At 46.3% G+C, this 14,034-nt stretch overlaps 1 protein-coding gene across 4 annotated transcripts in view; it reads left to right on the forward strand.

The window, feature by feature from the left end:
* The window catches only part of LOC119965186 (histamine H2 receptor-like), a 73,195-nt gene extending 62,432 nt beyond the window's left edge, over nt 1–10,763 (forward strand). For 3 of the 4 annotated variants that reach the window (XM_038795592.1, XM_038795594.1, XM_038795593.1), the window contains exon 3: nt 10,310–10,763. In XM_038795592.1, coding sequence (XP_038651520.1) covers nt 10,310–10,472 — 163 coding nt within the window. In that variant the 3' untranslated portion in view covers nt 10,473–10,763. The remainder of the gene's footprint in view (nt 1–10,309) is intronic. The other variant, XR_005460449.1, reaches the window with a different exon arrangement.
* Nucleotides 10,764–14,034: the final 3,271 nt, after the last annotated feature.

Genomic DNA, 14,034 nt, shown 5'->3' on the forward strand with positions numbered 1-14,034 from the left:
TATTAATTGTACCTACAGTTCCACAAATGACATACAGTAAATTCTTAAAATCAATACATTATCAGAGTGAAGTGAACAGGTATACAGGGAATAATTTGCAAAATAATAACTACTTTTCAACCATTTAATTGACTATATATTCTCTGAGCAGCTTCAAAAGGCAGTAATCAGTTAATTTCATAGCATAATGTAGAGAGCAATCTGAATGAATGATTCTATATTCCATTCATCAACCATGACAGAAACCCACTGAAAACATAGGATACTTCCAGTAGCTAAAGGCAATTAAGAGTTCTCTGTTTCATCATCAAAGGTGTTTAACCAAATTGCTTACTAGATTTCACAGCTAGAATAAACACTTCTGAATATATGAGAATTGAGGTGTTCAGTGATAGTAAAGAGCCAAAACATACCTAACTGCGATAGTAAGCATATTATTGTAAAGATTCTGGGGCATCATTAATCATCATTTAGTAACATATGGATCAATCAAGGACAGTCAGCATGGATTTATTCAGGGAACCAATTAGGAAGGCTAATGGTGTGTTCGCCTTTATCACAAGAGGATTTGAGTACAGAAATTGCGAAGTTTGCTTCAATTGTATAGAACCTTGGTTCGACTGCACCTGGAGTACTGGGTGCAGTTTTGGTCTCCTTACCTTAGGAAGGATATTAGTGCCATAGAGTAAGGGAAACAAGAGTTCATCAGACTTGCTCCCGGGATGCTGGGATTGTCCTTTGAAGAGAGATTGTGGAAACTGGCCCTGTATTCAAAGATTGAGAGATGATGTAATTGCAACCTACATAATACTTAAAGGGACAGACAGGGTCATAGGTGCAGGTGAGATGCTTCCCTGGTTGGGGAAGTCTAGAATCAGGGAACAGAATTTTAAAATAATGGAGAAGCCAATTAGGACTGAGTTAAAGAGAATTATTTTACGCAGAGTGATGTGATTCTTTGGAATTCTCTACCTGCTGGCTGTGACAGCTCAGTCATTGAGTAGGTTTAAAGCAGAGATTTACAGATTTATAAATACCGATGCGATAAAATGTGGATAGTGTGGGGAAAAAGACAATGAAGTGGATGATCAGCCACGATCATATTGAATGGTGGAGTAGTCTCGATGGGCTGAATAGCCTCTTTCTGCTCCTATCTTGCTGTGTTCCTCAGGGTGTTCTGGTTATTTAAATCGGCATTATCTATGGTAAAAACACAGACTAAAGGCAATGGGAACAATGAATTAAGGGATGCAAGAAGGGAAAATAATTCAACTGCCACAATTTGCAACCTGTCTAGTTTTTGTGGATGTGATTTCCTCCACACAAACATTGCACAAAGTTAGGTTTTACAGTATCTATAGAGTATAAGTAGGGTTGTCAACTCTGGATGGAGATATTCCTGGAGGTTTAATCACATAATTTCCTGCCTCCAAATGCCCCACCCCCAACCTCTTGGCATTGGCCATCCAGCTCGTCAGTCTTCATGGGGCTCTGTTTTAGCATCTTTACAGTATGGAGAGAGGCCCTTCGGCTCACCGGGTCCACATATGCTATCAAGCACCGATCTACCATACTCCCATTTTCCAACACTTGGCCTGCTGTCTAGTATGCTATGGCACTCTAAGTGATCATCCAAATAGTTAAGTGTTGTGGGGATTCCTGCTAAGGTGGTACTGCTAAGGTTTGGGTCACTGTCTGTGCGGAATCTGCATGTTCTCCCTGTGTCTGCGTGGGGTTCCTCCAGGTGCTCCAGTTTCCTCCCACAAGTCCCGAAAGACAAGCTCGTTAGGTGAATTGGACATTCTGAATTCTCCCTCAGTGTACCTGAACAGGTGGCGTAGTGTGGCGACTAGGGGATTTTCACAGTAACTTCATTGCAGTGTTAATATTAGCCTACTAGTGACATGGATAAAGATTATTATTCTTATTCTAGATGTGTGAAACAAACAATCTTTGGATGAAATATTTTCTTCAATGCATTGCATCCCACTGTATAGCCCATCCAACTGCATGTTTACTCTGTCAGGTGAACAAAAAATAGAACATTCATTCCCAATTGGATGATTCATGACAGTTAGTCAAAAAGCCAATTCTCCCATCGCCAAGATATTTATAACTCCTAAACAGAAGTGTTCAAAAGAATTCATATGTTTTTTTTTATTATGTTCTCTGATTTTTCTTTAAACATTTTAAAAACAGTGATCCAGAGATGTAGGGCGCGAATGGGATCGGAGTCATGTAGTGAGGTCGTTTAGCCAGGTGCTCAGAGTGCGGAGAAACTCTATGCCATTGGACTCCCATTCGGATAAACACAGGGCCTCAGCGGAGAACACCACAACGAGGCCGCATTTAGTCCCATTCTTTTGTACTGGGTGGCTCTGCTTGCCAGAAATCCTCAGTGTACCGGGTACCACACTGCCCACCTGGGTAGATTGTGGGAGTGCATATTAGAGTGAGACTAGCTGTCTCACTCCAATATGCAGATATGCCAAAATGTGATCCGTCCACAAGCGGTAGATTCACATCGCGCCGTCTTGCAAGATTGCATTAGATCTTGCTAGGCATGGCAAGCCGGGGAGATCCCGGAAGAGGGGTTAACGCAACCGGTAGATCATACCCTAGAACCTCCAGGGCAATCCTAAATTTTGGCTGCACTGTATTCAAGAGGAATGAAAGATCATGGGCGGGATTCTCCCGCATTTGGCGCGATGGCCCGATGCCGGCGCCAAGAACGGCTCGAACCACTACGGCGTCGGGCCACCCGGACTTTGCGGAATCCTCCGCACTTCCAGGGGCTAGACCGGTGCTGGAGGAGTTGGCGCCGCACCAACCAGCGGTGAAGGGCCGTAGTGGTCCAGCACATGCGCAGAACCGCCGGCGTGTTCTGGCACATGCGCAGGGCCGCCAGCGTGTTCTTGCGCATGCGCAGGGGGTTTCTACTCCGCGCCGGCCATGGCGGAGCCCTACAGAGGACGGCGTGGAAGGAATGAGTGCCCCACAGCATAGGCCTGCCCGCAGATCGGTGGGCCTCGATTGCGGGCCAGGCAACCATGGGGGCCCCAGCGCCCCTGAGGACTCCACTAGACGGACCATGTTAATTTCACGACGGCGGCATTGGTTGAAAACGGGCAGCTCGGAGGATTGCCGCATTGGGGGGTCGCTGCCAATGGCCCCCGACTGGCGCGGTGTGATCCCTGCCCGAAAATGGGCGCCGGAGAATTCGGCAGCCGGTGTCGGAGCAGCGGGACGGGATTCACGCCGCCCCCCAGTGATTCTATGACCCGGCGGTCGGTCGGAGAATCCCGCCCGATGTCCTAAGTAAGAGGCGGGATTCTCCCGTACCCAGCGGGGCGGGGTGTCCCGGCGGGACCGAGTGGCGTGAACCACACTGGCGTCGGCCTGCCCCAAAGGGGCAGAATCCTCCGCACCTTCAGGGGCTAGGCCGGTGCTGGAGTGGTTTGCGCCCCGCCGGCTGGCATGGAAGGCCTTTGGCGCCGTGCCAGCCGGGGTCGAAGGGACTCCACCGGCCAGCGCGGGTCCGTGTATGCGCGGGAGCGTCAGCGGCTGCTGACGTCATCCCCGCACATGTAGGAAATGAGTGCCTCCACGGCACAAGCCCACCCGCGGATCGGTGTGCCCCGATCGTGGGCCAGGCAATCGTGGGGGCAGCCCCCCCGGGGCCAGATCGCCACACGTCCCCCCCCCCCCCCCCCCCCCCCCCAAGGACCCCAGAGCCCGCCCACGCCGCCAGGTCCCGTCGGTAAGGGACCTGGTCTAATTTACACTGGCGGGTCTGGCAAAGAATGGGCGGGTTTTCAGCCCATCACGGGTCGGAGAATTGCCGGGGGGGGGGGGCACTGCGAGCGGCCGCCGACCGCGCGGCACGATTCCCGCCCCCGCCGAATCTCCGGTGCCGGAGAATTCGGCGGCTGGCAGGGGCGGGATTTACCCTGTACCCTGGCGATTCACCGAGCTGGCGGGGGGGGGGGTCGGAGAATCCCGACCAACGGGTTGATCTGCTCGGTGAATATGTGATGAGTTTTCAGCCTAGATGTAAGGCTAAAACTACTATTGGGGATTGCTTGAATGAGAATTGAATGGTTTCCGTACTGGACCCTCAATACAGAAAACCAGTGCGGCACCCTGGTTTCAAGATCAAAAGCTCCCTTTTATTAATCACTGGTGACATCTCAGATCGATTCCTGTGCCTAACTGTGGATATCACAATTTAAAAAAGTTGTCAAGGCCACCAAAAGGGTGAGAAGAGGGGATTTACTGGAATGGTACGTGGGAGTTATTCAGAGAGAATGGAGAAGCTGGGATTGCTGTCCTTAAACAGAAAATGTCAACGGAAGATTGCACGGTAGCACAGTGGTTAGCACAATTGCTTCATAGCTCCAGGGTCCTAGGTTCAATTCCCGGCTTGTGTCACTGTCTGTGCGGATCCGGTCTGGACATTCTCCCTGTGTTTGTGTGGGTTTCCTCCGGGTTCTCCGGTTTCCTCCCACAGTCCAAAGATGTGCAGGTTAGGTGGATTGGCTATGCTAAATTGCCCTTCGTGTCCAAAAAAGGTTAGGTGGGTTTACGGGGTAGGGTGGAGGTTTGGGGATAGGGTGGAGGTATGGGTTTAGATAGGGTGCTCTTTCCGAGGGCCGGTGAAGACTCGATGGGTCAAGTGGCCTACTTCTGCACTGTAAATTCTATGATTCTATGAATAGAGGTGTTCAGAATTATGAGGGGCTCTGATGGAATAGAAAGGAAGAAACATTTCCTGGCGACGGGAGAGTCGATAGCTAAATGATGCAGATTTAAGATAATTGGCAAAACAACAAGCATAAGAAGGCTGTTTTTTAAACTATCGAGTTGTTATGACTTGGAATGCATTGGCTGACAGGGCAGTAGAAGCAAATTGGATAACTTTAAAGGAAAGTACATATAAAGGAAAAGTGTGAAGGGCTAGGGGGAAGAAACTGGACAAAGAGCTTGCACCGACACAAAGGGCCGAATGGCCTCCTTCTGTGCAATAAGAATCAGTGATTTATAGTCATGTTGGATGCCCTTCATTGACTTTTTTGAGGACGTAACGGGAGGTCAGTCACTGTAGCACGCGTGATGCAGTCCACATTCAGTTGAGCAAGGCTTTCCGCAAAGTATCACAGGACAAACTGGTCAAAAAAGTACAAGAGTACAAGTCCATGGGATCCAAGGGTAATTGACAAATTGGATCCTAAATTGCCTTTGTGACAGAAGTATAGGAACATATGTAAGCAAAGGATTTTATTGTGACAAGAACACTGTTCAACCGGGCTGGGTAATAGGTCCTTGCTTTGTTTTTTGTGGACAATATCAGTGATGTAAACTTAAATTTAGCAAATGGAATAGAAACTGGAGAGGTGTGAGGTAAATAGTTTGGGAAGGTCAAAGAAGGCAAATGGCAAAAATATTGAGAAGTGTGGAAGAGCTAATGGACTTCGGAGTACATATCCGTAGATACTTGAAACAGGGCTGGTAGATAAGCTGGTTAAGGAGACAGAGTGCTTTCTTTTATTCACCAGGCGTAGAATGTAAGAGCTGGGAAGTAATGCCAGAATTATATAAAATTGTAGTAGTTTTGGCCACAGTTAGAGTCCTGATCATTACAGGGAGGATGCGATTGCAATAGAGAGGGTACAGAGGAGATTAATGAGATGTTACCAGTACAGGAAAGTTTTTTGCTATGAGGAAAGTCGGGAGGGCTATTTTTTGTGAGCAGAGAAGGCTGAGAGGAAATTTAATTGAGGTGTATATTTTCATGGGGAGCCGAGATAGGTCCTCCTATCAACACTATCTCCATTACAGAAAGGTGAATAACCAGGGGGCATATACTTAAAGTAATGGGTTAAGATTAGAGGGGAGTTGAGGAATAATCTTTTTACCCAACAGGTGACAGGGATCTGGAACTCACTGCCTGGATAGTGGCGGAAACCTTTATTACATTTTTAAAAGTACATGGGTATGTACTTCTAGTGCCATAACTGACAAGACTACAGACTAAGAGCTAAAAACTACAACCAGCCTGGATTTCTGAAAGAAACGCAGAGGGATTTAATTAATGCAAGTGCTGCCTAGATATAAACATTAAAATGTGTTTTTAGCCACCTTTTCTACCACATACACCTAAGTACCTGAGAACCACATGGCAGAATATCAGCTTCTGGCAGACTAAAATTGAAATATTACTTACTGGGCGCGATTCTCCCAAAGGGAAACTAAGTGCCGACGCCGGAGTGAAAACCGGAGTGTTTCACTCCGGTGTCGGAGGCCGCTCCTCGCCCCCTATTCTCCCACCCCCAGGGGGCTAGGAGCAGCGGCGCGGCAGTTTCGCGCGCCGGGCCTTGGCGCCCGCATCAAAGCGGCGCTGCCTAAATGACACGGCTGGCGGCGCCTAAATGACGTCACCCGCACATGCGCAGGTTGGCCGGCGCCAACCCGTGCATGCGCGGTTACCGTCCTCCCCGCAGGCGCCCCGCAAGACATGGAGCATTGATCTTGCGGGGCGGCGGAGGGAAAAGAGTGCGTCTTTTAGAGACGCCGGCCCGCCGATTGGTGGGCACCGATCCCCCCCCCCACAGGCCACCCACAGGCCACACATGCAGCGTTCTCGCGCTATTCACGCCGGCAACGACCAGGTGTGGTTGGCGCCGGCGTGAACCGGATGTATTGGGCAGGCTGCTCGGCCCATCCGGGCCGGAGAATTACCACTCGACCGTTAGAAACGGCACGCCGTTTTGGTGGGGGGGGGGGGGAGAATCACGTGCGTGTGCCAAGGCGACGTGGCGGGAATCGTCCGGCACCCCTGCGATTCTCCCACCCGGCGGGGGGTTGGAGAACCGCGCCCATTGTGTGTCAGTCCAATTGTGATCTTTCCTCAGGTATGATTTGATATGATATGATTACACACCTCTCTATAATGCAATACGTCACTTATTGTTAAGCTTCTTCCAGATGTGAATTCTAGTTGGAAAAATAGGTAGCATAGTAAATTAAACAGCTATTTTATGAAGTGTACTCAGCTATAATTACATACTTGGAAAGGGGTTGATTCAAAAGAATATCATTAGTCCTCCTATGATTGCCAAAACAGTGCTGCATATGCACCAGCAAACTGAACTGAACTAGCCACAGAAAGTTAGCAGTGGTATTTAGCAATGTAAGGCACCTTTTAGTGACATGGTTTATGATCCTGCCATGTGGGGTTAAGTGGCGTTCCCACTCCTGTAGGTAGTAAATTATTCCTAGGGGCTTATAACATTTTAAATTATAATTTTTGCTTTCTTACTTTTCCATTTTCTCTTTCTTTCACTTTCCTAATCCAATCTTTACTTCTCTTTATCTCACTTTTTGTGGCCCATTTGACTCTAATTGACATAGACATAGAACACTACAGTGCAGTACTGGCCCTTCGGCCCTCGATGTTACGCCGACCTGTGAAACCATCTGAAGCCTATCTGACCTACACTATTCCATTTTCATCCATATGTCTATCCAGTGACCACTTAAATGCCCTTAAAGTTGGCGAGTCTACTTCTGTTGCAGGCAGGGCGTTCCACACCCCTACTACTCTCTGAGTAAAGAAACTGCCTCTGACATCTGTCCTATATCTATCACCCCTCAATTTAAAGCTATGTCCCCTCGGGTTGGTCATCACCATCCGAGGAAAAAGACTCTCACTGTCCATCCTATCTAACCCTCTGACTATCTTATATGTCTCTATTAAGTCACCTCTCAGCCTTCTCCTCTCTAACGAAAACAACCTCAAGTCCCTGAGCCTTTCGTCGTAAGACCTTCCCTCCATACCAGGCAACATCCTAGTAAATCTCCTCTGAACCCTTTCCAAAGCTTCCACATCCTTCCTATAATGTAGTGACCAGAACTGCACGCAGTACTCCAGGTGCGGCCGCACCAGAGTTATGTACAGCTGCAGCATGACCTTGTGGCTCCGAAACTCAATCCCCCTGCTGATAAAGGCTAGCACACCATATGCCTTCTTAACAGCCCTATTAACCTGGGTGGCAACTTTCAGGGATTTATGTACCTGGATGCCGAGATCTCTCTGTTCATCTACACTACCAAGAATCTTGCCATTAGCCCAGTACTCTGCATTCCTGTTACTCCTTCCAAAGTGAACCACCTCACACTTTTCCGCATTAAACTCCATCTGCCACCTCTCAGCCCAGCTCTGCAGCTTATCTATGTCCCTCTGTATCCTATAACATCCTTCAGCACTATCCACAACTCCACCGACCTTCGTGTCATCTGCAAATTTACTAACCCATCCTTCTACACCCTCTTCCAGGTCATTTATAAAAATGACAAACAGCAGTGGCCCCAAAACAGATCCTTGCGGTACACCACTAGTAACTGAACTCCAGGATGAACATTTGCCATCAACCACCACCCTCTGTCTTCTTTCAGCTAGCCAATTACTGATCCAAACCGCTAAATCACCTTCAATCCCATACTTCCTTATTTTCTGCAATAGCCTACCGTGGGGAACCTTATCAAACGCCTTACTGAAATCCATATACACTACATCAACCGCTTTACCCTGATCCACCTGTTTGGTCACCTTCTCAAAAAACTCAATAAGGTTTGTGAGGCATGACCTACCCTTCACAAAACCGTGTTGACTATCGCTAATCAACTTGTTCTTTTCAAGATGATTATAAACCCTATCTCTTATAACCTTTTCCAACATTTTACCCACAACCGAAGTAAGGCTCACAGGTCTATAATTACCAGGGTTGTCTCTACTCCCCTTCTTGAACAAGGGGGACAACATTTGCTATCCTCCAGTCTTCCGGCACTATTCCTGTCGACAAAGACGACATAAAGATCAAGGACAAAGGCTCTGCAATCTCCTCCCTGGCTTCCCAGAGAATCCTAGGATAAATCCCATCTGGCCCAGGGGACTTATCTATTTTGACATTTTCCAAAATTGCTAACACCTCCTCCTTTTGAACTTCAATTCCATCTAGCCTGGTCGACTGAACCTGAGTGTTCTCCTCGACAACATTGTCTTTCTCCAGTGTAAACACTGACGAAAAATATCCATTTAACGCTTCCCCTATCTCCTCTGATTCCACACACAACTTTCCACTACTATCCTTGATTGGCCCTAATCTTACTCTAGTCATTCTTTTGTTCCTGATATACCTATAGAAAGCCTTAGGGTTTTCCTTGATCCTATCCGCCAACGACTTTTCGTGTCCTCTCCTCGCTCTTCTTAACTCTCCCTTTAGGTCCTTCCTGGCTAACTTGTAACTCTCAAGTGCCCTAACTGAGCCTTCATGTCTCATCCTAACATAAGCCTTCTTCTTCCTCTTGACAAGTGCTTCAACTTCCTTAGTAAACCACGGTTCCCTTGCTCGACAACTTCCTCCCTGCCTGGCAGGTACATACTTGACCTTGTTTCATTCTCTGGCATTTTTCTGTTTTTTTTAATTACTCTGAAACTGCATTGGGAGTGAAGGAGATTGATGGTTGCTTCTGTCATTCACAAAGGTTCGAGATATGCTTCCATCGGGCAGGAGATACAGAAGTCTGAGAACACGCACGAACAGACTCAAAAACAGCTTCTTCCCCACTGTCACCAGACTCCTAAATGACTCTCTTATTGACTGACCTCATTAACACTACACCCTGTATGCTCCAACCGATGCCAATGCTTATGTAGTTACATTGTATATCTTGTGTTGCCCTATTATGTATTCTCATGTATTTTCTTGTCTTTTCTTGAATTTTGTTTAATTCCCTTTTCTTCCATCTACTGAATGATCTGTTGAGCTGCTTGCTGAAAAATACTTTTCACTGTACCTCGGTACACGTGACAATAAACAAATCCAATCCAATCCAATCCAATCCTCCTGAATTTGATGTGCTGTTATCAGCTTGCACTACCAGTTATTGGTGGTGCAATTCTTTTTTCAGGCAAAGCATGAGGAAAAGTTGTAACTAACCATATTCTGGCAAATTCTAGGCCAGTATAATTAACTGTTCGGATGAAGCAAAGCAGTGCAGACAAGCAGCATAAGTCACTTATGCCACAATTTCCTCGAATTTTAATGCCATGATATTGATATGCATCACAGATGCAAACAATTTTGATGCAAGTATGCAGGAAATTCCAGGACTATATTTATATACTAGCTAATGTTGTCAGTGTCACCCCCTGTATTTGTTTATATATGTTTTTATTTCATTGTTATTTATGCACACCACAGAAAGGTATATCCATTCCTTTATCATTGCCTCTCATTTGTTTCTTCAGAGATTTTGTCACTTCCTGTGGAAGGTCAGCAGAGATGATCTGTTACTGCAGAGACTTATGGCTGACAAAGGTCAGATTGATGAAAAACCTGTGGAGTCCTGAAAATGAAGAGACTGAAGTGGAACCTATGGGATCCCAAAGGATGTTGGACCCTGGGCACTGAACTACCAAACTTTTAATTTATGCTGTTGCTTTCTATAGGCAATGAATGTGCAATATTGATTGGTCTACTGAAAACCACCTTGATGTGATTGTCCTTAAAGTGTGCTTTAGAGTTGTTTGTAAAAAAAACGGTGGAAGTCCAAAGTTTACATGTGAATCTGAAAGTTAATCCTTAAACCTGCTTTCATTTATGTTGCTCCAATTGTATTATTGCTGATATTGATATTTATAAGTGATATGGATAACATATCGAAAGCATCAGATCAATCACAATAAATTATTTATCAGCCTATTACTTTTACCAGTAATCATGTCTTTCGATTATTTATTTAATTTGATTAACCATGCAATAAGTGAAAAGTTATTTTCTGTTCACTCTAAATGCATAAGACCATAAAACGTAGGAGCAGAAGTAGGTTGTTCCACCCTTCAAGTTTGCTCTGTCATCCAATGAGATCATGATTGATCTGATATTATAATTCTAAACTCCACTTTCCTGCCTTATCTCCATTACCCTTGATTCCCTTGCTGATTAAAAATATCTCAGCCTTAAACATACTTAATGACCCAGCTTCTACAGCTCTCTCCGGTAAAGAATTCCACAGATACATTATCCTGTGAGAGAAAAGATTCCTCCTCATCATCTACTGTGTCAAGCTTCCTGAGAATCCTGTATGTCTCAAATAGATCCCCTTTCATTCTGCTAAATCCAATGAGTACAGGCCCAACCTATTCAACCTCTTCTCATAAGAAAATTCCTCCATACTCTGCATCAACCTTGTGAAACTTCTCTGAACTGCCTCCATTGCCAGTATATCTTTCCTTGGATAAGGGGTCCAAAACAGTTCACAGCATTCCAGGTGTGGTGTTAGAAACCCTACTAATGTTAAATGTTAGAGTATCTCAAAACCCAGAAGGGTAACTTGGCACACCAGTTCAATTGGTATACTGTGAGGCCAAATATGTGAACCAGGGAGGAATAGTCCAGTTGTTGTGTGAACAACTAACAAAAGAATATTTATTAACTTTAAAAGAAACACACAAGAAAGCCTATAATACACTGCCACGCCTAATTCCACTGATGGCTATACATGCACAGTATTGCATAATGCTACCCTTGGCTCCAAACTTCCTATGTTCTCTGAACTCTGATATACCCATTTATTTCCAAACAACATCCAATATTATATAACTCTTTGAGCTAAATCCAGTAGATAATTACCACGCACAGGTTATTTAACCACTGGGATAACAAACTTCAGTTTCAACGAAAGTGAAATGTTTGCATTTTGGATCTTAACCGGCTGCCCATTTAGCAATACCTTGTTTTCAAAGAAACAAGCTGAGACTGTGTCCCCTTTCTCCCATAAAAACTCCATCTGACCAGTTATTGTGCTATGGGTATATTATTCGTTCCCTTTGATATTACCCACCCTGCAGATCCAGCTTTTGGTATATATGTGTCAATTTCCTTGGGCAGGATTCTCTCAGCTACGCCGGGCCGGAGAATCGCCGGGCCGGGCGTGAATCGCGCGACACCAACCCCACACCAGTCCGCGGATTCTCTGTAGAGTGGAGAATTGGCGTCGGCGCGGCGCCGGTATGGGGCCGCGCCTCCACCCGGGATGGGCCAAGCAGTTTCAAAACAAATCCAAGCCCTGCCGCGCCGTCCACGTGTGGTCTTACCCGGCGGGACCTTGGCATATATCCATCTGGAGTTGGACTGGTGGGGGGGAGGGCAACCCCGGGGGACAGCCTCCGCTGTGGCCTAGCCCGTGATCGGGGCCTTCCGATTGGCGGGCTGGCCTCTCGGGCTGGGGGCCTTTTTTGCTCCGCACCGGCCCCTATAGCCCCACACCATGTTGCGTCAGGGCCGGCTCGGATAAGGAAGCCACCGCACATGCACGCAACTGCACTGGTCGCACTGTGCATGCGTGCATTGGCGCCAGTCGCAGTGCACATGCGCAGACCTGCGGCGCCCATTTGACGCCGGCATCAGCAGCTGGAGCGGCGTGGATCGCTCTGTGCAGTTCCAGCCTACTGAAGGGCTTAGAATTGCTGCTCCTGACGGTCGTTGTGAAACTCGACGGCGCTTTCAGCGGCGTCAACACTTAGTCTCAGGATCAGAGAATCCCGCCCCTTATCTCCATTTTGAAGTTACCTCTTTGTTTTCCACTCGTCACAAAAGTAAACACTTGTTTTTCTCACTTAAATGCTAATTCGCATCTCAAAATCTCTTCAGACAGCTGCCCAGTTTTTTTATCCCAATTTCATTTTTTTCATCTTAATTTTCCCCAATTCTTAACAGTGGTTTATCTCGTGCCTTGTATCATTTTAGCAAGACTTCCTCCTTTGTATACTCCATTCCCTTTTAAATAAAGGCCATCAATCCATTTACCTTCCTTATTACCTGCTGAACTTGCATGCTAGCTTTTCGTGATTTATGCATGAGGGCTCCCTAATCTCCCTCTACTGCAGCTTTCTGCAGTCTTTCTCCATTTAAATAATATTCAGCTCTTTTATTTTTCCTACCAAAGTGGAGAACTTCATATTTTCCTACATTATATTCCATCTGCCAAGATTTTACCCATTCTCTTAACCATTCATTTAGCATTAACTCACAACGATCAAAAAAAATAAATTGATTTGCAAACTTCTCTTTCTCTGTGTCTGTATGAGTGGACCCAATTAAGGGATATTGGAACCAATGAGTTATAATAGTGAATCACAATCCTATGATCAAGATTATGTACTAATAACACAGCAGCAATGCTGCTATGAACACATGACCAAATGCAACACACACTAACTGTCATTGTGTCTCACAGATACTATTTAGTTTGTAATATAGGTAACTGCACAAGATCAGGATTCAGTGCAAGAAAACCTAGAACGAAATGGCGACTAACATCTGATACACTATACAAAAATAAGAAAAGGTGATGGTGGAACTTCAGTGCAAAAATATGGGAGGATACAAGCTCATTCCTTTCATTCGGAGGAATGAGATGGTGCATCGGCACTTTGTTCTAAATACAGGGAAATCAACAGGCAAGTTATTACGGGCCACTCTCCAAACCTATGAATGACCAGTCCAGGTGTCATGGAGTTGAGCAGGTTGATGGACTGCTCTCTAATCATGCCTTAAGAGATGAAGGGCATTATTTTGAGGAAAGTGTACAGCGGGTGGCTGCTATACTAATAAGGCACATCTGTTTGAATGTTTGTATCTTGTTTTGTATTTAGCTCACAAATTTGAACCTTATTATTGATTACTATCATTTGAACTTACCTGGAGCACTAAAACTGACCTCTGCAGTGTTATTGGAAGCAGGGGGCGGGATTCTCCCAGCCCTGAGCCGGTCCGGAGAATCCCTGCGACGGGGCCACGCCGTCCCAATGCCGACACGCGATTCTCTGCAGAGCGGGGAATCGGCGCCATTGGCGCTGGCGTGTTTAGCGCGGTGCCGGTCGTGGGCCTGGGATGGGCCGAGCGCCACAGGTAAAATGCTGAGTCCTGCCGGCGCCGTCCACACCTGCTCGCAGCCAGCGGCAACTCTGCG

This window comes from Scyliorhinus canicula, chromosome 4 (genome assembly GCF_902713615.1).
Source record: "Scyliorhinus canicula chromosome 4, sScyCan1.1, whole genome shotgun sequence".
Classification (NCBI taxonomy): Eukaryota; Metazoa; Chordata; class Chondrichthyes; order Carcharhiniformes; family Scyliorhinidae; genus Scyliorhinus; species Scyliorhinus canicula.